General features: G+C 36.3%; 1 protein-coding gene across 2 annotated transcripts in view; it reads right to left on the bottom strand.

Moving 5' to 3' along the window:
* LOC106068808 (prostatic acid phosphatase-like) overlaps positions 1–22,805 on the bottom strand; it is a 36,079-nt gene extending 13,274 nt beyond the window's left edge. Inside the window, exons 1-7 of one of the 2 annotated variants that reach the window (XM_013228286.2) lie at positions 22,661–22,805; positions 9,210–9,367; positions 5,616–5,714; positions 2,189–2,278; positions 1,209–1,361; positions 638–733; positions 368–457 (exon numbers count right to left, since the gene is read on the bottom strand). In XM_013228286.2, coding sequence (XP_013083740.2) covers positions 368–457; positions 638–733; positions 1,209–1,361; positions 2,189–2,278; positions 5,616–5,714; positions 9,210–9,311 — 630 coding nt within the window. In that variant the 5' untranslated portion in view covers positions 9,312–9,367; positions 22,661–22,805. Of the gene's footprint in view, positions 1–367; positions 458–637; positions 734–1,208; positions 1,362–2,188; positions 2,279–5,615; positions 5,715–9,209; positions 9,368–13,485; positions 13,644–22,660 lie in introns of those variants that run through there. The other variant, XM_013228285.2, reaches the window with a different exon arrangement.
* Positions 22,806–22,999: the final 194 nt, after the last annotated feature.

Below are 22,999 nucleotides of genomic sequence, written 5' to 3'. Positions count from 1 at the left end.
CTATTAGCCTCACAAATAAACCTTCTCCACCTGACTGATTCGTCTAAAAATTTCACAGGGAGATGATAGCTATGTTTTACATGAACCAGCATGATGTTGGGCTCTTGGGTTATGGGACATTATCTATGGAAGCAATAATGATTGAACTTTCTTACTCAAGTAACAGAACATTCAAACACACACAAAGTTTATTAAACTGCCAAAAATATTAAATATATCATTTCATATATTAAGGAAAAAAAAATATGTGCTACTTAAGGTATACCTAGTATAAGTTATATTTCAATAATTATCTGCACACAAAACAAAGTGTGTGTTATGTCTATAAATTGTATTAAGTCTTCACATAAAAGACATATTAAGTTACCTCACAAAACAATGTATCTCCTACAGCCCATATATCTTTAATTGTTTCTTTCAGAATTCCAGTATTCTTTTCAACCATTTCATAGAAATCCTAATGATCAAATGAAAATGAATTAATTGACAAAACCTATTATCACATAGCAGAAAACAGAAAACTAGAAAAGTGTTGACCCTAAGGTAATGCGATTTTAGAAAAAAAAAATTGTTCTGATTGTGGATAGTTTACTATGTACTTTATGTTTTATTGTTTTGAAAAAAATATACAATGTACCTTATTATCTTGTTCTTCTTTCTTCATTGCTGGAGAGTTCAAGACTTGCTGATTGAGCTGGTCATACCTTGGACAAGGTGCACCTAAGGCTAGTTTCTGTACAGATTAATAACAAGCATATAAGAATATTAGGAAATTAACTTTCTCTTAAACTCTCTACACACATAACCACTCATTTCCATATAGAATGAATCACTCAGACCTAGACTAAGTTGCTTTATACTTTCAACTATTTGTCACATTTACTAGCAGCAATGGGTATACGATAAGCAAAGTAAACAAAAAATTTAAAAACAAAGTTTTAAAGTAAATAATAAGGAATATAAAAGGGATGAAATAGTAAACACAGGATCCATTGTTAGTAGTTCTTCTGTTTTTATATATTTATATATATATAAGTATAAGTTTCATTTAAAAAAAAATGTATGTAATCTACAGATCAAAGATCATCATGCTAAAATAAATCATACAAGTTCTCACTTTATCACCGCTAAGGTTGGTAGTATGACAAAAATAGCCAGCGACATAGATGTACAATGCTATACGTAAAATACACTAGAATGGCTCATACATTATCAGTGCTGTCATTGGTGGTGTGGACTGGGATGGGCTGCCAAAGTAGATCATTTTTCCAAATTTGTTCTCCCTGGGGTGGAAAAAGGCCAGCCAGATTACTATATGCAGACATCAGGCATCTCTCTATGCCAGAAGATTGGATCAAAATCTACAAGGTAGAGACATAACTAGGTAAAACAAATAAATTTGAAATGACAATAAATTATTAGAAGAAGGATATTAACTACTATTAGGTATACTAAAATCACACTCTCACAAAGACATCTGCATAAATAATGAAATTAAATCAAAACTAAAATTGATCTCAGAATACTAACCCTAAAATAAACCCCCACTAGGCCTAAAATCCTATACTGAATCACTAGCACTAAACCTAAAATAATACACAAATATTTTTTAATAAAATGTAAATAATTCAGACAGTGCCAGATTACAAAACCAACAAAATATTTTGAAAGTACATATAATAGGTTTGTGGGAGAGAGGGGTTTGAGACATATTTGATTCAGGATTCTAGAAAGTGAGTCCACCCAACTCTAACAGGTACCTGGCTTATGTTGGGGAGGGGAAGGCTATTGGTCAATGTACTGGCCACATGACACCCCTTGTTAACCATCAGCCATAAAAACAGATGAGATTTACATCAACTGCCTCATAGATCACAATATCTGAATGGGATAACTACCAGGCCATAATGGGGCCTGCCAGAAATATTTGTAAAAATAAAACAGTAAATCCGCACTATTTAAATCTTTAACTTCAATAATGAAATTAAACGAAAATATTGAATAAAAGCATTCTGAGTCAATATAAGGAAAATCAATCATTAAAAAGCTCTGACAGATGTTTTAACTACAATTACAAGGTAAGGTTTCAACTTAAAATTTAATTTAAAGTTTTTTTCCCCACACTATGGCTTGAATTCAGTTAAGATGACAACACCCTTTAAAACAACCGAAATTCATTATCACTTACTTCATTGTGATTATAATATGATTTGTTTAAGAAGCCATCATAGTGTTTCTTCAAATACTGCCCAAGCTCATACTGTTGTTGCATGCCAAGCTGTCAAGGAACACATTTTCAGACATATATAGTCACACTTTTTTAATACAGTTATTCAAAGTATAATTTGACAATCACTACTGAAACAGCTATCAAGCTACTACAACAAAAAGAGCTGAGTTTTTAAAGTATTAGACATTTGACAAAACTAGTATTTCATCTTATTTTCCAAACCTCTGTGATTTTGAACTCAATGTTTTTTATAATGGATAGGATTACTTTTAAGTATTTGGGCTATTTATTTTGTGAAGTTTAAGGGAATGGTCATACTGCTTTAAAACTGCTTTAAAACTTTAAAACCTTAAAACTGCACGATTTTTGAGAAGATTGTATTCATATTGTTTGTTTGTGTAAGTTTCGTAATTACACATCTGTGATTCTCCTGTCAAAGTCTTCTATTTATTGATTTCTTTTAAAGCAGACTGTATTGTTATCTATATTGTTTTTGTGTTCGTCACTTATCCTTTAATTTATCTCTTTATTCTCTTATTAATTTAATATTTTTGATTTCATTTTTCACTGCACATATAACATCTTACAAGAATATATTTGATGTGTGTCGTCGACACTGATTTTTTTGAGGAGAAGATTGTATTTAATATGAGAAATTTATTGGAGCATTACTGATGGCTCGTGAAGTAATATATTTGATGATGTGTGAAGACACTGATTTTTTGAGAATATTGTATTGATATGAGAAAATTATTGGAGCATAATGGCTCGTGAAGTAATATATATAGTGTGTGATGTAGACACTGATTTTTGAGAAGAATATTGTATTGATATGAGAAAATTATTGGAGCATTATTGATGGCTCGTGAAGTAATATATTTGATAGTGTGTGATGTAGACACTGATTTTTGAGAAGAATATTGTATTGATATGAGAAAATTATTGGAGCATTATTGATGGCTCGTGAAGTAGTATATTTGATAGTGTGTGATGTAGACACTGATTTTTGAGAAGAATATTGTATTGACATGAGAAACTAATGGAGCATTATTGATGGCTCGTGAAGTAATATATATAAAGTGTGATGTAATCACTGATTTTTTGAGGAGAAGATTGTATTTAATATGAGAAACTAATGGAGCATTATTGATGGCTCGTGAAGTAATATATTTGATGATGTGTTGTAGACACTAATTTTTTGAGAAGATAGTATTTAATATGAGAAATTTATTGGAGCATTATCAATGGCTCAAAGCAATATATTTGATATGTGATGTAAGCACTGATTTTTTTGAAAGAACATTGTACTTGATTCATGAAGACTATTGGAGCAATATTAATGGCTCAAAGTAATATATTTGATTTTTGAAAAGAACATTGTATATGATTGATGAAGACTATTAGAGCACTACTAATGGCTCGAAGTAATATATTTGATGTTACATAAAGTGAAAAGCTTATTCATTTTTTGAGAGAAGATTGTAACTTATACATTTGTTAAACCAACCTGAGTTCACAGTAAGACATATGAGCCAAATGAATATCATGATAACGACCTTCACGCTTTAATATGCTTATGACTTTGATGATTTAGACGTTCCCCATAAATCATCATTGAAGAATATATTTTCTTGACTTTCATGATTTAGTTGTATTGTCAAAACATTGTCATTATTTTCGTACACAAACCATTGAGACAACATACATATTTATTATAGAGATATTTCACTTGCATTGATTTATTTTAAAGAACATTGTCAATATTTTTCATTTGATTATGTAACCTGATTGAATAAACTAAGTATATTTGTATACGAGCATTTTTATGGCTGCTCACTCTGTTGTAAAATTAATATTGAAAGCATTCTTTTGATAAATTGAGAATTTACTTTGAAATTTGGTGTAAAAAAAAAAAAAAAACAAGACAACTTTCTTTTTCAAATAATGTTGACAACTATGAGTATTGTCTACACAGACAAATATTTTTCAAATATTGTAAGATCAAATGAGACCATATATTAGTCTCATCAAAATTTTTGACAGCATAATAAGACATGTGCAAGAGATTATAGCATACATTGTACATTTGTATAGATTATTTTTTCTCTCAAAAGATGTGACTATACATTTAATAGTATTATTACTTAAATTTTAAAAGATTTTTACAAAATCTTTTTTTGAGGGAAAGGGCATAATGTCACAGTCTTAGTTGACATTGCATGATCTAAAGGTCATGTTAAGAGTTTAAAAGACACGTGGAATTCCTGATGTAGAAAACAGGAAGTAGAGTGAATAGAGTTGACTTTGAGTTCAGTCAAGTCAAGTCAGTAAGGTCTTGCTCCCGGTACAGGAAGGTTGGACGTTTCTTCCTGGACTGGTATATATATATGCATATAGCATGAAAGTCGATGGACTAGTCATTGTTGATTAATAATATTTGAGAGTTGATTTCATAATGTGCTTATTGGATATTAAGGTATTATTCGTATTTCAATGGATATCTATAGTTGAAGCTCCAGTGTCACTAGTAGTAATTGTTCTTATTGTTACCCGCTGAGATGCGGACGTGATTGATACTTTTGATACCGCTGTTATGCGGATAGGATTATTATTTCTTGACTTGTAGCACTAACAAGGAGTGCAGTATATTATTATTATGTTGTAAATAAAATCTTCATGTTGTCTGCTGAACGGACTTGAGTCAGTCGTATAGTGTTTGTCTCGTCACGTGTCTAGAGTACTTCAGGAAGTAAGAACCCAGTATTACACCATTCAATCAGTCTCTAATATTCAACGTTCATTTACAGGAACCATGACTTGAAAAAAATCTTTTATTTTACAACAAAGTTTATAGAATGTTATCCATCTGTAATGAATAATAAATATTAGTGGAACAAGTAAAAACAACATTTAGCTATCTACAATAAAAAAAAAATTAATATCTAATTAATAAGTCGCTAAATGGTATAGAGACAAATGATATAAATCTCAGCTACCAAAGGGTCTCAAGTGTTTTAAGTCTTGGTGAGAACTGTTTTTTTTTATTTCAGGATATTACATAATCCCCAATCAATATCACATTAATAGCCACCAATGGTTACAGATATTTTTTATTGAAAAGACAGTGAGGTTATAGGTCATTGAGCAAATCACAGTATTACATTGTCAACCATTGATCACAGAAACATGGGAAAGTTACATCATTTGCTTCATGAGTTGCTAAGCTTCAAAGGAAATGTATCCTACAAATAATCTATAAAGTGAACTTGCATTTTAATTATTAAGCTATAATAATGCTGAATTATGTGAAGAAAATTAAACATCAGTCAAAATACTTAAGAAGAATGGCCAGAGTTTATTCCAGACAAATCAATTATCCACTTACTGTAGTTAACCAACCGAGACCATCAGGCCAAGCTATTTCTGGTTTATTTTTATCCAGTGGATAAACAGTTGTTGGGCTTCTATCACCATGACGATAAAGCTAGGAAAAAAAATATTTTTAAAAGGTTTTAACTTAAGTATTAACTGTATTCCTTTTTTCAAATCTACTTTTCAAAAAATGTTAACAGGAAAGTTACATTATTTTAGTCATTAGAAGTGGGTAGGGCGTGATGATATCAGTGCAAAGTGTTGTATGCTAATATAATTACATCCTTTTTCAAAGGAATGCAGAGATAACGTTTATTTTGTGAATGTTCATTTTAGCTTAAACTATGCCATATTTAAAAAGTAAATGGTATGTGATGACATTGACATCTCAGAGAAATTCAAGTGGTTGCAAAATGCGATAATATGCACAGGCTGTTTGAAAACTTAATAATGCTAAATAGATTTAGTGCAAAATTGTTAGGTTTTTCATCACTGCTAGTGCAGGAGTCTCGCACCTATGACCTGCTAATCTATCCTGGCCCTTATTGCCAATTAACATTCAGACCAGGAGATATTATGATGAAATCTCTACTACTATTTAATTAAAAAACTGGATGGTGAGTGAAAAGAAAAAAGTTAAATTATTCTCTGATTTTTAACTTAAGAAATACATCCAACATGAATGAGAGCCTAAACTGACCCACAATGCTAAACTTATATTTGAGCCCTTTCTGAGTAGTCCTTTATTGCTAGGTTGTATCATAGCCTATTAAATTGAAAAAAAAAAATTAAAAACAAACTTTTTTTAAATTGATGTAAATTTATCTTCTTATCTTATATGATATGATATAGACGTTACTTTAAAAAATAAAATGATTACGTCCTACGCGTCATGCATCTAGTCATGCATGTTAACCAATGACTTAAATTCTGCCAACTCACTGGTTTTCTTATATTTAAAAATAATAAAGTAGGAAAGTAACGCTTTAGGTAGACATGCAATAATAATTGAGACAACTATGTGTGACAAGTCAAAAGCTTGCTGTCAGAGTCACTCAAATTTATCATAGCATTAATCATTATCTATCAATTATTTACCTATTTTATTTTAGTCATTTCCCCGTCCTTTCCCAACTTTCTTCAACCCCCCATGTCTGACGGGCGCAGTTGAAGTCCCCTTCCCCCCCTCTCTCCCACGTCTCTCTTTGATCTAGGAGATCACGCGGACCAACACGCCCATTGACCTTTCCAAGGTGCGACTCCCACCTCGAGTCAAATTCACCCACGTGTAAGATAATTCTTAGCCTAGGACATTTCCTGTTTCCGCCCACATTTTCCAGGCCTATATATAAGGTAGATTAAATCAAGCCAGACCCTCTGATTTCTCTATCGCTGTCAATCGAGTCTGGACTACTTCATACATTCTTACTCCTAGAGGAATACCTGGTGCCTCCCTCAGGTGTCTGTCTATTTGTGCTATCGAGAATCACCTATTGCCTATGTGCTTAGTGCTATTCAGCACGGCACTTGCCTACTGAGATCTACCCAACTATTTGCTATCGAGAATCACCTATTGCCTATGTGCTTAGTGCTATTCAGCAATGCACTTGCCTATTTATCAGATCACTCACCTGCCTATTTGCTGTTCAGTGTCTACTCGACACTACTCAACTATTTGTTTGGAGCACTCCTGCCCACTTGCTATTGAGTATCATCTACAGCCTACGTGGATCTACTCAACTCTACTACTTGGCGCTATCGGCCTTGCCCGCCTATTCGACAGCCCACCTGTCAACTTATTAGGTGCGACGTCCCTATAGACCCAGATCTGTGCGAGGCGTCATAGCTACGCCAAACCCTCTGCAACTCACTGGACTTATCCTGTCAACTACGCTGCCCACGGCAGATCAGCTCTGCCCGCTGTACCCTTGTGCCCACGGTAGCCGGCCACCCGCCCTACTGTGCCCACTACAGATATTAGAACTTTGGATTGAGACTCCACAAGAACTATATCACCGGCGTACCTCTACCCGCTAGAGCGCCACCTCCAGCTGCAGAACACAGCCAGCTGCGACATCAACAGGACAACCAGCTAGTTCAGAAGACAAAGTGACATACCCTCTTATTAAGTGCAAGAGTGATGATCAAATATATTATTGCTTAGAGATAGATGCAAACCCTCCCCCTTTTTATTCTTTTATGTAAATATTTATGTTAATAAATATTCTTCACTTTTAACTTTGTATCTTTCTTTCATTGCTTGTTGCCTTGCGTGCCTGCTCCCGATTTATATGCTGACGGGTTGGTGTGTGATAATTTCAAAAATAATCATCCCCTAGACATTAAATGCGCCAAACACACGTCACTTTCCCCAACCTGTCACACTATGTAAAGTTTTTAAGAGGGAGCCACCCTGTTAATTAATTATATTAGAAATACTAAATAAACAATGTAAATTATAATGGAATCTAGGTTAGTTATTTTAATATATAATGTTTGAAAACTGATCTCAAAATAATGAGATCATCCTGGACATCTTAACTCAAATCACTAAAAACATATTAAAAAATTACTTTAATCATTCAACTAAATGTCACTGTTAGTAGATTAAATTAATGTATGTTATTAGCATGCAATACCCCAAAAAATACTTTTGAAAGTTCAATGGTTTTCTTTTACATTTTACACATATTAAATATGTAAGCAGTCAATGAATGTGTGTGCCTGTGTGTTTATATATATATATATATATATATATATATATATATATATATATATATATATATATATATATATATATATATATATATATATATACAGTGCTTTTTTTGTGACAGTATGCACCGCTACGGCAGACCTGTACCTTTTCCAATGTGGAATTACTACTAATTATTACTTTTCTTGTATTTTAACGTTAATTATTAATTTATTAGTAGTTAATAGTTAGGCAATCATGGGTAATCAATCAAGCCTATACCAACAAGGTTTTCAAACCAGCTGTCATTATTACTAATGAAAAATCAGTTCAGCAAATTTTTTAATTAATCAAAACAAGTGTAAAATATTTTAGATTAAACTAGTTTAGAATGGTCTTTTTTTTTCTATAAAGCGAAAAGAAATAGAGCTTAAAAAATCATTTAACTATAGTTAAGCATTAGAAGGCACAGCCATAAATACATCTACAGTGGTCAAATGTTGGTGTTCCTTGGCCTCAAAACACAAAAACTATTGACATGTATTAGCTGCTATACAAGGCAGGCACTTGACTGGAATCTGCAGGGAAAGAATAAAGAGGGCAGGCCTAAGAAAACCTGAAGGAAGTTGGTCATTAGCAAAGCTGAGGATACCGGAATGCCATGGGAGCAGAAGAAAGCTGTTCTAAACTGAGTTCAGTCGAGAGGTGCGGTTGTGACCATATAAGCTCTCGAGGGTTCACAGTAACTATGCAATAAATATAACCAACACCACTGGAGTAAATACAATAGCAAGCCAAAAAATAAAAGTTTAAAATTTAAGAAATACAGTTAAGTAAGATTTAGTAAAAAAAATCTGCTTTTCACTTCGGTTAATAAAATACTTGCATTGATTTGTAATAATGTTAACTTACCACACTGACTAATTTTAAAGTTTCTGGTGGAGACATCCACGCATAATCACTACATAAAAACAGTCCTAAAACAAAATACCAACAATGCCTGAGTAAATCCATTTTAATTCCTTTCTCCAGTTACATTCAAGATCCTTACAAATGTAGGCTTTCCATCTCTGCAAAATTGACATGTATATAAATAAGATTATTATTTAGCTCTTAAGTCAAGACAAATTTTTGTTTTTCTCACCAATCTATGAATGACTATCTCTGTGTATTTGCCCATTGTTAATCTATTTCTAGATCTAGTAATTGTGTCTGTGTGCAATGAGGTATATAGCATATGTCACACCATCACAAGTCATCAAGTGGTTTAATTTATCATTAACCTACACAGCTAAGTCCACTCTAAGTAGTCTAAAGAAGTCATTCATGGTTTATCTGGCTGATACAGGCAACCTATTCAATGATGTAACTGTAATCAGTGTAATAAAGCCACACTGACTTATAAGCTTATATACAAGTATAATTAATTGTATTGTAACTCAGTCACAGTCAGTGTCAGTACGAATCTGTCTGAGCATTATGATTAGCCATTTCTAATTTAGTAATTATAATTAGAAACAAGAAATGACTTTGGACTAGATTTTTAGATACTAGATCTCAGTATGTGTGAGTAGTAGATCTATATCTGATATTCTATGTCGTCTGAGTATGAGGTATAAACTCGGTTCAAAAAGTACTCCTATCTAGATCTATAGTGACTATAGACTATAGTCAGTATAGACGTTATAATAAAAGTAAAAGTCACAGTCAGTCATAGTGTCATAAGTGTCTATACTCTATAGTATTGCTATAACTTAGCAATTAACCTCAACAAAAGTGATATAAAACAGAACGTTTAATAATCAATTATAAACTACAACTAGAGCCAAACTTAGAATCACATCTCAGGCCTTCTTGTTTACATCTCTAATCATCGGCCATCTTCCTTCCTCTGTTCTCTATCGTGTCCTCTGGTACACAATGTCGCGCCGAATGACAGTGCGCAATGTAGAGTCATAACACTGCCCCCTCCTTAGTTATGTTCGTCCCGAACATGACCAGATTTTCCACAGGGCTACAGAATTGTCAGTGCAAGAAAGTTAGAGTTCCACTGGAGGCCAGGTCATAAACACACTGTCATTTTCAGCCATCTCCAGAAGGTATGCCTTTCTACACATGTCCATTAACCACATTATCAGTGTCCAGTTTCCGCTGAAATTGATTCATCTTTTACTCTGCGTTGTGAAGGCAGACGTACACACGTTTGTCAAGTCCAGACCTGTTGATGGTTTTTCTGGTATTTGCATTGTTCATTCGATGTGCCGCCCGTACAGTTCTTATTAGATTTCTGTCTGCAGTTAGTACTGGTAGCCAAACAGTAGTATTGGACACAGACCCAACGTTGTCTGATTTGGTCATGCCCATTGAAGCACTCATATCAAGGACATCGAAAGCAATAGTTTCACTCTGCTTATAGGTCACTCCTCTAGTTTCTTCATCTAGCGTTTTCTTTTCGGGTCTGCGCTTATCGTTAAAAAGGTTGCCACTTTCTTTATCTTGAAAGCTAGACGCATCTGATTTGTCATTATGATCATCGACGGCGCTGCCATCACCAACACTTTCCTTGTAACTACCCGTATAGCCACAACAATGATTGGTTGATGTTTCAATCTCCGCTCTTCTAGGATGTCGCTGGCCTTCCAGTTTGTTCCACTTCAGTTTGTCCCTTTTATGATACTTGTTTACTGACAGATTAGACCATTTTGGTATGGTCGTATGTTCGATTCGTTTCACCTGAATGCCTTCCACACCATCATCAAGCAATGGGAACTCTATGTGTCCATATTGTACAGTTCCACTTCCAATGTTTAGAGATAAACCGAATTCCTGCATAAAATCCAGACCCAGGATGCAATCGTCGACAACATTGGCGATCAGAAAACCATGACTAAATGGTTGACTTCCTATTTCAAAATTAAGCCGTACCTGTCCTAATATAGGTAACAGTTCGCCACCTGCCGTTTCAAGAGTGTAGTCATTCCCTCGTATTATTTCCCGATCACCAATCAGACTAGGTCCAATTATCGACCGCGTAGCCCCTGTGTCCAAGAGGAACCTATAATAACCAGCGCCAATCTTTCCCTGCACTCTCAAGGTTCTGCTTTCTTCTAACACTCTGAAAGGAGTCTTTATCCTCGGAGTTTCGATTTTCTGGGTTGCCAGTTCTTGCTCCCTAAGCCCGTAGAATCGTAGCGGTTGACGTTCCGATGCACAGCCTTGGCCTTGGAACAACATGTTACAATTCCTCCGTAAATGACCTGGAGTGTTACAATTCCAACAACGAAAAGTCTTTTTACTACGCCTTGAGGTCTGATAATGTTCCCGTTCACTTAAAGCCTTTTCCACCATTCTTCGAATCAGCCGCGGCAGATCCTCCTCTTCCGCCACATTTAACGTCCGACAATAGTGTATGCTCCTCGCTGAAACTTCGGCCGCTTCGTAGGACAGGGCATAGATGAGGGCTTCGTTGATTTTCCGTTTTCCGCTTATTCGGATGGCTTTCTTAAGTTCCGAACCTCCCACTCCATCTATGAAAGCATCCGTGACCAGAACATCCAGAAGTTCCTGTGTTGCCGATGGGTAGGCAAGACGGGCGAGACGTTCTACGTCTGCTGCTAATTCCTGTAATGTCTCTCCGTTTTTCTGTTGTCGATTCTTTAATTGCATCCTGAAAACTTCCTGCAGGTGTTCATTGCCGTATCGTAGCTCCATTGTTTTGACCATGGCATCGTAGTCTGTCCGATCCGTCATAGTCTGTAACAATTCGGCTGCCTTGCCTCTGAGTGCCAACATAAGACCAGTTGCTTTCTCTGCCTGGGTATCCCATCTGTTGATTTGCGCCGCCGCCTCGAATTGTAATCGATACACCGACCAAGACACAGAGCCGTCAAACACCGGTGGTTTAATCTTCCCCGCCATTTCAGTCACAGTGGCACCCGCATCTTGTTTCTTTTGCAGCTCCGCCTTCATTTCATTTCGTAATTGTTGAATTTTAGAATCAACATCTCCCACCATTTGGGACCTTAATTCAGCGACCTCATTTCTTAATTGTTGTTTGAAACTGTCCATGTCATTTTTCAATTCAGACACAAAGGATGCTATTGAGCTCAGTTTATTACCTAATTCGTCTTTAAGTTCATCCTTTACTGATTTCAGGTCTTCCTTCATTTGTTCTTGCATAGATTGAAAATGCTCCCTCATATCCGGTTCTTTTTCAAACAAATAGGTGTCCAGACCCTGCTCTTCATCTATGATGCTTTGCCTAATACGTTCTATGAGTGCCTTCTTGTTGCCGCTTACGTTCAGCGCCCTCCCTCTCAGTTCCTGTCTAAGTTCCTGTAATGACAGTTGACTAAGTGTTTTCTTAGACGCCATCCCGTATCAAAACGTTGATCAATTAAAACCAAAACTTATGTTTATCTACCCGAAAATGGAATCGTTCAATGTCTTATACCTAGATCTAGACCTTCTTCTCCACTTTCGTTGAGGATCCCACTTCTGACACCAATTGCTATAACTTAGCAATTAACCTCAACGAAAGTGATATAAAACAGAACGTTTAATAATCAATTATAGACTACAACTAGAGCCAAACTTAGAATCACATCTCAGGCCTTCTTGTTTACATCTCTAATCATCGGCCATCTTCCTTCCTCTGTTCTCTATCGTGTCCTCTGGTACACAATGTCGCGCCGAATGACAGTGCGCAGTGTAGAGTCATAACAGTATAGACTAGATCTAGATCTATATTATTATATTTCTAGATTATCTAGATAGATCTAAAATCTAATTCTAGAATTATCTAGATCTAGACTATATAGATTCTATAATATATAGAATCTATATCTATATATATTATAATTAAAATGGTAATTTAAAATTAAAATTATATTATAAGTTTCAACTTTGATTTAGAATTATAAATGATTACAATAAAATAATTATAATATATATAAATATAACACTCTAAATTGAACTTGAAATTTTTATCATTTATGAAAGAACAGAATCACAACACTGAAAACAGTCAACAGATATTTCTACATTATGATTATATAAATTATATTTAATATTAATAATATTATAAACTACGACGTCTACGTCAACTACGTGTATATTTTTATATATCTAGATATATTCTAAAATACTATATATATATAGTTTAGACATTTAGAGGGTTAGTTATTACCTAGATCTATATTAATATTTTATTAGTTGAGTCTAGATCTATATCAATCTAGATCTAGATCTAGATTCTAGCTAGATCTATTCTAGAGTCTAGTCGGACTCTAGTTAAGTCTAGTCCATTACACCCCTAAGTGTTAAGAATTGCAATGTAAGTGAACAGTTAAAAATTGATAAACATTATTGCACGATTTTCTCGACCCCCCCCCCCCCCCCCCCCGGGAGCTGCTATGTTAACTGTTTTTTTTTTTTCGTTGTATTTTTTTTTTTATATACACCATAGATAAATATTAGTATTATCATTATATTATTATAGGATTTAGATCAAGATCTAGATCTAGACACAGATATTAAATAGGCATATTAACTATAGGAAATAATTATAATTGAATTTAAAGGCCTCTACATATTAAAAAGACTTAATACGTCTATAAACAGACTAATATGCCTATGATAATGTAGTAGCCTAATAGTATAGAGGCTCGGGAGCCTTCGAGAACATAGAAAAGTCTATAGCTGTGTAAGCAGTCATTAAACATCTATTTTTAAAAAAGCAACATCTTCTTATAAAATACAGACGTTATTTTAAAAAAGATGATGATTACGTCATATGCGCAGGGGGCGTAGCTTTGATTTTTTTTACTATTTGGGGCCCCGGGGGCTTGACCTCTTTGGTCACCCCTGCCTTTCGTGTAATATTTAATATTTAATGTAAAAACTCTCATTTGGGGGCCCTCCTCAATCCCCCCCTCCCCCCACCCTAGCTACGCCACTGCATACGCGTGTCCCTATAGGTCAATCTAGTCATGCATGTTAATCAATGACTTAAATTCTGCCAAGTCGTAGGTTTTCCTAGCGGAATCAGGCAATTCTTTCCATGCTCTAATATAGCACTAGGGAAGAAGGAGTAAGCCTATTTGTACAAAGTCGTCCTAGCACATGGAACAAGAAATGTGCCTTTATCTTTGTGTCTTTCTGAAAATTGTATTAGGTTGTTTTTTTTTTTTGTTGTTGTTGTTGTTGTTTTTTTGTATTTGAAGATTATGGTTCAGTGTTTTCTGTATAGATCTAGACCTAATTGCTACTTATATTTTTAGTCCTCTATCCTGAAGGCTATTATACGGAAGGGTCTCTAAAATTTAATGATTTTACTAACCAATTGTCAATATTGCATCATAGACGAATGGAGAATGAATTTCCAGAGCAGGAAAACGCTTAAATTGGCATCAGGGCTGTTTAATGGGGGTGCAAACATAATTTTTTGTTTGGTCTAGGGAAGCTTATAGGCGTCACTAGTAGAAATTGGACCATTTAATTCTGATGTACGGAAAATTGGTGACTTCTAGAACTAGTATCGCATTGGCGAAGACTTATTATAATGTCTTCTTCAAGTATATACTATAGGCCTATATATATCTTCTTCAAAAGAATGTTTTGACTAAAAAAAAAAGAAAAGGGTTACCCGGATGCGAGCTGATGGCTTGCCGTCTTCTAACCTACATTCGGTTGTGGACACGATGCAGTTATAATTGAAAACAACAACTAAAACTATAATAATGTACGTAGGGCTTTCGAAGTTGTCAGTCGTGACAAGATAACTTAATACAAATAACTTCACGGCCTTAGCTTTGTGTTATCATTTATGGCATTTTTTAAAACTCCATCTCGAACTAATTGCTCCCCGCCCTCCAAATAAATCCCTTAATGTTGTTCACTGACTAAGTTTTCTCACACCAAATCTCTTAACCTTTTTTTTTTTTCAGAAACACCCCCGTGTTCACACAATATTGACAGAAATAAACAGGTCGGCTTATTATAGATTTTTTACAGTGGATGCTAAAGGTCAACTGCGTAGCAAAGGTCAGTTAACTAGAGACAACAAAGTAAGTTAGCACTGAATGATAAGGGCATCAGTAACGTACGTACGTAACATCCATTGCGCGAATGGCCTACGACCATTATTGGCTTACGAACCGTTAGGGGCCCACAGCCTGTTAGCATACCAGCCATGGCGCAAAGGGTTTCAATGCTTTTGGGCTCATCATTCATGACAAGATGGGGCCCTTGGCAAATATTAATTGCAATTTTATAAAAGCCAATTAAAACAATAGAATCTTAAAAGCTCCTCAAATTATACCTAACGTTATACCAAATTTTATATTAACTTCGGAATGTTAACCACTACTAGAGTCTGTGTACCAGTAGGCAGTAGGCCTACTTATATAGTGTCAGTGATCCAGTAGCCTACTAGCGAGTCTGTGTACCAGTACTGAGTGTGTGTACCACCGGCGTGTAAGTAAGGGACTGTGTCTATCAGGTTTATTGTAATGGTGGCTAGCCTTATGCTTTATATTTTACAAAGCTTATGTCAACTCACTCTGTCTGTATGGTAAAAAGTTTGTAGGGGCCTACACCTTATACCTTATTTCTCCCACACCCTACCGTAGATAAGGCTGAGATTTTGCACAATTAATTCTTTTACCCGACTTAGAATCAATTTAAAAAAAAAACTATTAGTTAATTAATAATTAGTAATTAATTATTTTGTTTGGTATCTTGAACAAGGGAAAGAAATCGTTCTTGACAGATGTGGTGGTATAAGCTGAATTAGTTTCCTTGGATCTACAGTTCAAGATGACCTGTCTCTAGAAGAGGAGATTTAAAAAAAAAAACACATAGGGAAGGCAGCATCGACGTTTGCTAGACTCCGACCAAGAGTTTGGGAAAACCAGAAGCTCACCACAGCGACCAAAATGGAGGTCTGCAAGGCATGCGTTCTTAGCACGCTACTGTACGGCAGTGAGTCGTGGACTACCTACACAAAGCAAGAGAGGAAATTAAACTCATTCCACTTGCGCTGCCTTCGAAGGATCTTAAAAATAGTATGGAAAGAAAGAGTGTGGAGGACAATCGTATCCCGAAAATCATTCTGTACGGGCAACTTGCGTCTGGCTCAAGAAAAAACTGGTCGCCCCCACCTCCGTTACGTGGATGTGATAAAGCGGGATTGAAAATCAGTGAACATTGGTACTGACCATTGGGAAGACAGCCTTAGACCGCACTAGTTGGAGAGGACGGTGACCAATAAAGGTATGGACAGCGAGAAAACATGGGCCTCAGCTCTTGAAGAAAAGCGTGCCATACGGAAAATGGTCAGCTATCCTTTGGTCTGCTGGACCGCTGGGGCACCACACAAGATCTGTCAACCTTCTTTCTCCATTCTTCTCTGTCATTTGTCTTTGATAGAATTTCATTCTGATGTTCTTTCTGAAAATATTGATAGGGCCTACCTGCCTTTTTACCTGCCTGGATGGACCACTTCGGGGGCCGATTTTGAGTTTGTGTTTCTGTGACAGGTGGGGAAATGTGATGTGTATTTGGCGCGTTTTATGTCTAGGGGATGATTATTTTTAAAGCTATCACACACCAACCTATCAGCATATGAATCGGGAGCAGACACGCAACAAGACAAAGCAATGAAAGATAGATACAAAAGTTAAAAATGAAGAATATTTATTTACATAAATATACATATAAGAATAAAAAGGGGGAGGGTTTGCTTCTATCTCTAAGTAATACTAGCTTTAATCATCACTCTAGCACTTAATAAGAGAGTATGTCACTTTGTCCTCTGACTTAGCTGGTTGTCCTGTTGATGTCGCAGCTGGCTGTGTCCTGGCTTGAGGTTCTGCAGCTGGAGATGGCGCTCTAGCGGATAGAGGGACGCCGGTGATATAGTTCTTGTGGAGTCTCAATCCCAAGTTCTAATATCTGTAGTGGGCACAGTAGGGCGGGTGGCCGGCTACCGTGGGCACACGTGTACTGCGGGCAGAGCGGATCTGCCTGGGCAGCGTAGTGAACAGGATATGTCCAGTGAGTTGCAGAGGGTTGGCGTAGCTATGACGTCTCGCACAGATCTGAATCTATAGGGACGTCGCACCTAATAAGTTGACAGGTGGGCTGTCGAATAGGCGGGCAATGCCGATAGCGCCAAGCAGTAGAGTTGAGTAGATCTCAGTAGGCAAGTGCGGTGCTGAATAGCACTAAGCACATAAATAGGGGCAGATCAGTGAGCTAGTGCAGTGCTGAATAGCACTAAGCACAAAGATAGTAGGTGATTCTTGATATCAAACAAATACAGTGCTGAATAGCACTAAGCACCTAAATAGGCAGGTAAGTAGATCGTTGATCCAATAAATAGGCAGACACCTGAGGGAGGCTGCGGATAAATAAAGACAAGTTAGGACATGTCTCTCATGCATCTTATCGATGCCCTCGACTGAGGTGCATTCGTCAGATTGGTGAAATGGCTTTAGAGCACAATATGGAGATGCTGACAAATGGTATGGGGGAAAAATAGATGGCTGATAGTAGCAATATAAAATGTACATAGAAGGGGAAATAATAATATAGAATGTACATATAAGGGGAAATAATAATCTCAAATAAATAACACAGGTGGATAGAGAAACAAAGGGGGGGGGGTTGAATTGGGCGGTGGTCAGCGACCAGGACGGTTTGTTTACATATGACCGTAGGTCGTGAACAATGGAGCGCGCTTGAATGGAGAGGGTGTCCGTTCAAGCGGCGCAACTCTCGTTAGAGTGAAATGACTACAGGGGAGATAATTCAATACAGGAGAGATAACTCATAATTCTTCTCTAGACGCAGTATTAGTGCGCTAGTAAAATTATCACGGTTGTCAGCCGAGATAAAGAAAATAAGATGTACAAATATATACATGGTTGCATCAACGATCAATTGAGCAACGTAGCATTAATAGATTAATGCAATTCATAAATACATACATGGGACATGTCTATGTTCTCTACTTACGCCAGTGAGAAATACACAATGCACTAATTAAATACAAATGAAATAAGCAAAATACACATGATAATATCCAGTGGAAATAGCACAAAAGTAATTAAGATGGAACTTGTGATTAAGTTCGGCTTACCACCAGGTATTCCTCTAGGAGGGAGAATAAATGATATAGTCCAGACTCGATAGCTCAGCTCGAATGAGAAAGAGAGAGTCTGACTTGATTTAATTCACCTTATATACAGGCCTGGAAAATGTGGGCGGAAACAGGAAATGTCATAGGCTAAGAATTATCTTACACGTGGGTGAAGTCCGACAAGAGATGGGATTCGCACATTGGGAAGCCAATGGGCGTGTTTGTCCTCGTGGTCTCCTAGATCAAAGAGAGACATAGGAGAAAGGGGGGGGGGGAGTGACTTGCATTCCACACAAGGTGGTGTCCACTGCGGCTGTCAGACATCCTGCGATAAGATCAAAGAGTCTATGTGTATCTTTGCCCCGGTCAAGGGAAGATAAATGAAAGGACGCGCCTTAGCTATCTCCAATGTGGTCAACTAAGTCTAGCCTGGAGCGGAAAAGGTGTGGCGGGTGAATAATTTAGGGGTAGGATGGGGAAATAATTAAAATAAAATAAATAAATAATGAAAAATAATAATTAATGCTGTGATAAATTTGAGTGACTCTGACAGCGAGTTTTTGACTTGTCACAGTTTCCACACAAACTGTCTTTGTAACCTTGTTAATTTATAGTGAAAATGTCTAATAGGCATGTTAAGTTAGGTGAAAAAAAATGTAAAAATAAATAAATAAAATATTTAAAAAAATACTCAAAGATAATAAAAGATAACTTTCACCAATGCTTTACGAACGAATGGTTCCCTGTCCGATACAGTTTTATGAACTCTAAAGCCGCCATTCTGTCTAGCACTCAACTAGGTGTTAACTAGAGTAGCCTATCCAGCTGAATGGGTAGATTTAAAAAAAAAACGGGGAGGTATAGGTAAAAGAAGGCCCTAAATAGTGTTGACCATAACGGCATGATGGAATAGGTCTGTTAATTAAACACATGGACCGCTATTAAGAAGATAAGCCAGTGTGGGTGGGGCAAACAAGACTACTGACGGACATGAGTGTAAAAGAAGGCCTACATGATGAAAGTAAAAAATGTTGCCTATGGTTAAGTGAGGCCCATTTTAATAGTTCACCTAGCTTGTTGTAAGATTACATTTTTAAAAATATAATTTTTATCACATACTGTCCTCATTAACAAAAAAAATTAAAAAAGAAACTCAGATTAGGCCCGATCTCCAGAAATCAATTTTTTTTTGTTGGAAATATAGCTACAAAAAGTTTTAATCTAAACAAATTAAACACGTGATTTGTCTATGAACAATTTACCAGTGAACGAATTGTCAGTGAACGCATTGTCAGTGAACGCATTGTCGTGAACCAAACTGTCGGTGAACAAGTTGTTGGTGAACGAATTGTCGAGTGAACGATTTGTCTGTGAACGAAATGTCAGTGAACGAATTGTAATGTCCCCGAATCGGAGGAAATGATTTTGTGGGTAAAATAAACAAAATAATGTTGTTTTTTTTTGTTGAAATGCACTAGAAGCTGTAGTAAAGTTCAACAATTGTCAGTTTTCGTAAGAATTTGTTGTACATCTACCTGCACAATAATGAAAAGAAAACTTTATCAGAGAATATTTAATTATATAAATTTCACAGTTTCGTGTCCATTATGGACCTGGCACAATATACTTTGCCTACATAGGGCCTACATTTTGGTTTTGCACCGCACTTGGCGTCGGGGCTTCGCCCCAAACTCTACTGATGAATAATGAGCTGTAGATGTCAGGAGAATGTTTCTGCAGTGAAGAATGCAAGAAACGCTTTTGGCGTCAGGGCTTCGCTCCGAACCCCATTGAGGAAGCTTATAGCAAGAGAAAGGCCTCAACACATGGGCGTAGCCAGGATATTTTTTATTTACCTCCGCGCTGAAAAAAATTAATTGTGTGTGTGTGTGTGTGTGATCTTTATTACCTTCTGACCCTTCATTCGTTCGGAAGACGTTTATTATGCCCTAGAATGTTTCTTCCTGGAGTTAGTGGGAAAATTGTAGATTCCCCGCCATTGGCAGCAATGGGGTCTGGAGCTTCCCCAGCGTGGGGCGAAGCCCCGCCGCCAAGCATTATTTCTAATATTGAAAGCCAAAAAATGAATATTCTGAGATATCTACAGTAAATTTTCCTGCTATTAAAAAAGTTTTATTTCAAAAACCTAAAATGCTATTCTTACTGCCTTACTGGCGCTAAGTTGTACTAAGTTATCATCGCAACCCTTATATTATGCGTAATTCATTTTGTCGGAAAACATGTCCGCAAACCTCATACGACGCTCTGTCACAACCTTACTAAGGTGTCGAATCCCAATTCGGCATAGGATTTCCTTGATTTAGACCCGATCTCTATAACTGACTCCTAAAATCTGTTTTAGCCATCTTTGTTGAGCCACATTTAGTGTTTTTCAATTTCGGCAGATGGCTGTTCAATGCACTTTATTAATAGGGCCCCGCAACTGGTAGAAATGTGTAACCTCTCTTGAATACGCTTTGGAATTAGGTGACTGTAGTTTGCTTTAGATTTTATATCGAAAAGGGAAGTTTTATCGTCAAAATCATCTGTTGCGGATTTTAAACTAAAAAATCTCTGGAGTTGTTTTTTTTTTTAATTCAAAACCCCATTTAGCTACGGTCTTAGCATTTGGTAACTGTAGTTTGCTTTACAATAATATTGAAGATTGAGATTTTCCACCTCAAAACTCTCAGTAGTGGGATTTTAAACTCAAAAACCATCTGGAGGGGTTTCAAACTTTTAAGAAAAGCAATCTGTAGGAGAGGGGTTTAAACTCAAAACCCCCAATTGGCTTGGCTACGCTCAAATAATTTTAGTGTGTAATTTGGTTTTTTATATTAAAGAGGTATTTTTTTTAGCATCAAACCCTGCTGAAAGGGGGTTTAAACTCAAAACCCCTTTTGGCAACTCTCATGGCATTTTGAGTGCGTAATTTGCTTTTTGTTTTATATTGAAGAGTTATTTTTGTAGCTTCAAACTTCACTGGAGGGAGTTTAAACTCAAAACCCCTTTGACTACACTCAATAGAATTTTGAGTGTATAATTTGCTTTGTTTTTAATATTAAAGAGGTATTTTTTACCTTCAAACCCCGCTGAAAGGGGTTTAAACGCTCATAACATTTTAAGTGCATAATTAACTTTTTTTTCATATTAAAGAAGCATTTTTAGCTTCAAACCCGGCTGAATAGGGGTTTAAACTCAAAACTGAGTCGAAACCCATTTACCTATGTGCATAACATTTTGAGTGCGTAATTCGCTTTTTTTATATTGAAAAGACATTTTTTTTAGCTTCAAACACTACTGAAGAGGAAGGGGGTAAACTCAAAACCCTCAAAGAATTTTGAGTCTGTAATTTGCTTTTTTTAATAATGAATAGGGGGTTATAAAATCAAAATCTTCCTTAACTATGCTCTTGGAATTTGGGGATAGTCGTTTGCTTTTTTTTTTGTTTTTTTTTTTGTTTTTAGAAGAGAGGGATTTAACTGCAAAAATCCTTGGTAGGGGGGTTTTAAACTCAAAACCCGCTGGTAGGGGGTTTGAAACTCAAACCCCCCCCCCCCCCCCCGTAGGGAGTTTTAAACTCAAAACCCCTTGGCTGCGCTGAGGCAAGTGATGATATAGTATTAAAATGTCACCCAAAATAAACAAAATCAAAGCAAAAAATAAATCACTGAATTCCCACGGAGGGGGCGAGGGATTTCATTTCTGGGGGTGGGGGGTTGAACCCCAACGCCCCCCCCCGGCTACGCCCATGCAGGCTCAACATGACTGTTTTTGTGGGGGGGGGGGGGTTCGCCGAAGGTTAAGAAATACTGCTTTTTTTATTCTCACATATATATATAATTATATATATATATATATATATATATATATATATATACAATATGCTGTACGCACGTTTATGCATAGGGTTAGGGTTTACTGGGCGTTAGGGTTAGGGTTTACTGGGCGTAAGGGTTAGAGTTAGGAAAAAAATCGCTTCCGCCACTCCAATGTTCTGGATCCGCTAGTGCCCCCTCCTCCCCCACCCTAGCTACGCCACTGCGTAGACCTAGTAGGCCTACTGATCTTTTTAACTAATGAATATATTGACTTTCTTATCTTATGAAACGATAAAGCTGACGTTTTTATCTGATCTAACAATAATACTGACCTTTTTTACCTGATCTAACGATAATACTGACCTTTTTACCTGATCTAACGATAATATTATACTTGCCTTTTTACACGATCCAGCGATAATACTTGCCTTTTATTTGATCTAATAATACAGACTTTATTTTATTTTTTTTACTAACGATGACACTTTTGCTTCTCAGCTAATGTCTGATAACATTGACCTATTTTAAAGGTAGAAGTTTGTAGTGGGATCAGTTTCTCAACCCGCCTCCACTTCTCCAGATTCGCCTGTGATCGTTAGTAGGCTATTAGAAGTAGCACAACACATGAAATGTATGCCTATTCGTCTGTAGTAGTTGAAATGTGTCACCTCACTCATAGATTTACGACGCTACAGTGTCACGATATAGAAGACTTAAGTAGACATACTAAACAACGT

Source organism: Biomphalaria glabrata, chromosome 1 (genome assembly GCF_947242115.1).
Source record: "Biomphalaria glabrata chromosome 1, xgBioGlab47.1, whole genome shotgun sequence".
NCBI lineage: Eukaryota > Metazoa > Mollusca > Gastropoda > Planorbidae > Biomphalaria > Biomphalaria glabrata.
This window is presented reverse-complemented; position numbering and strand designations above follow the sequence as displayed.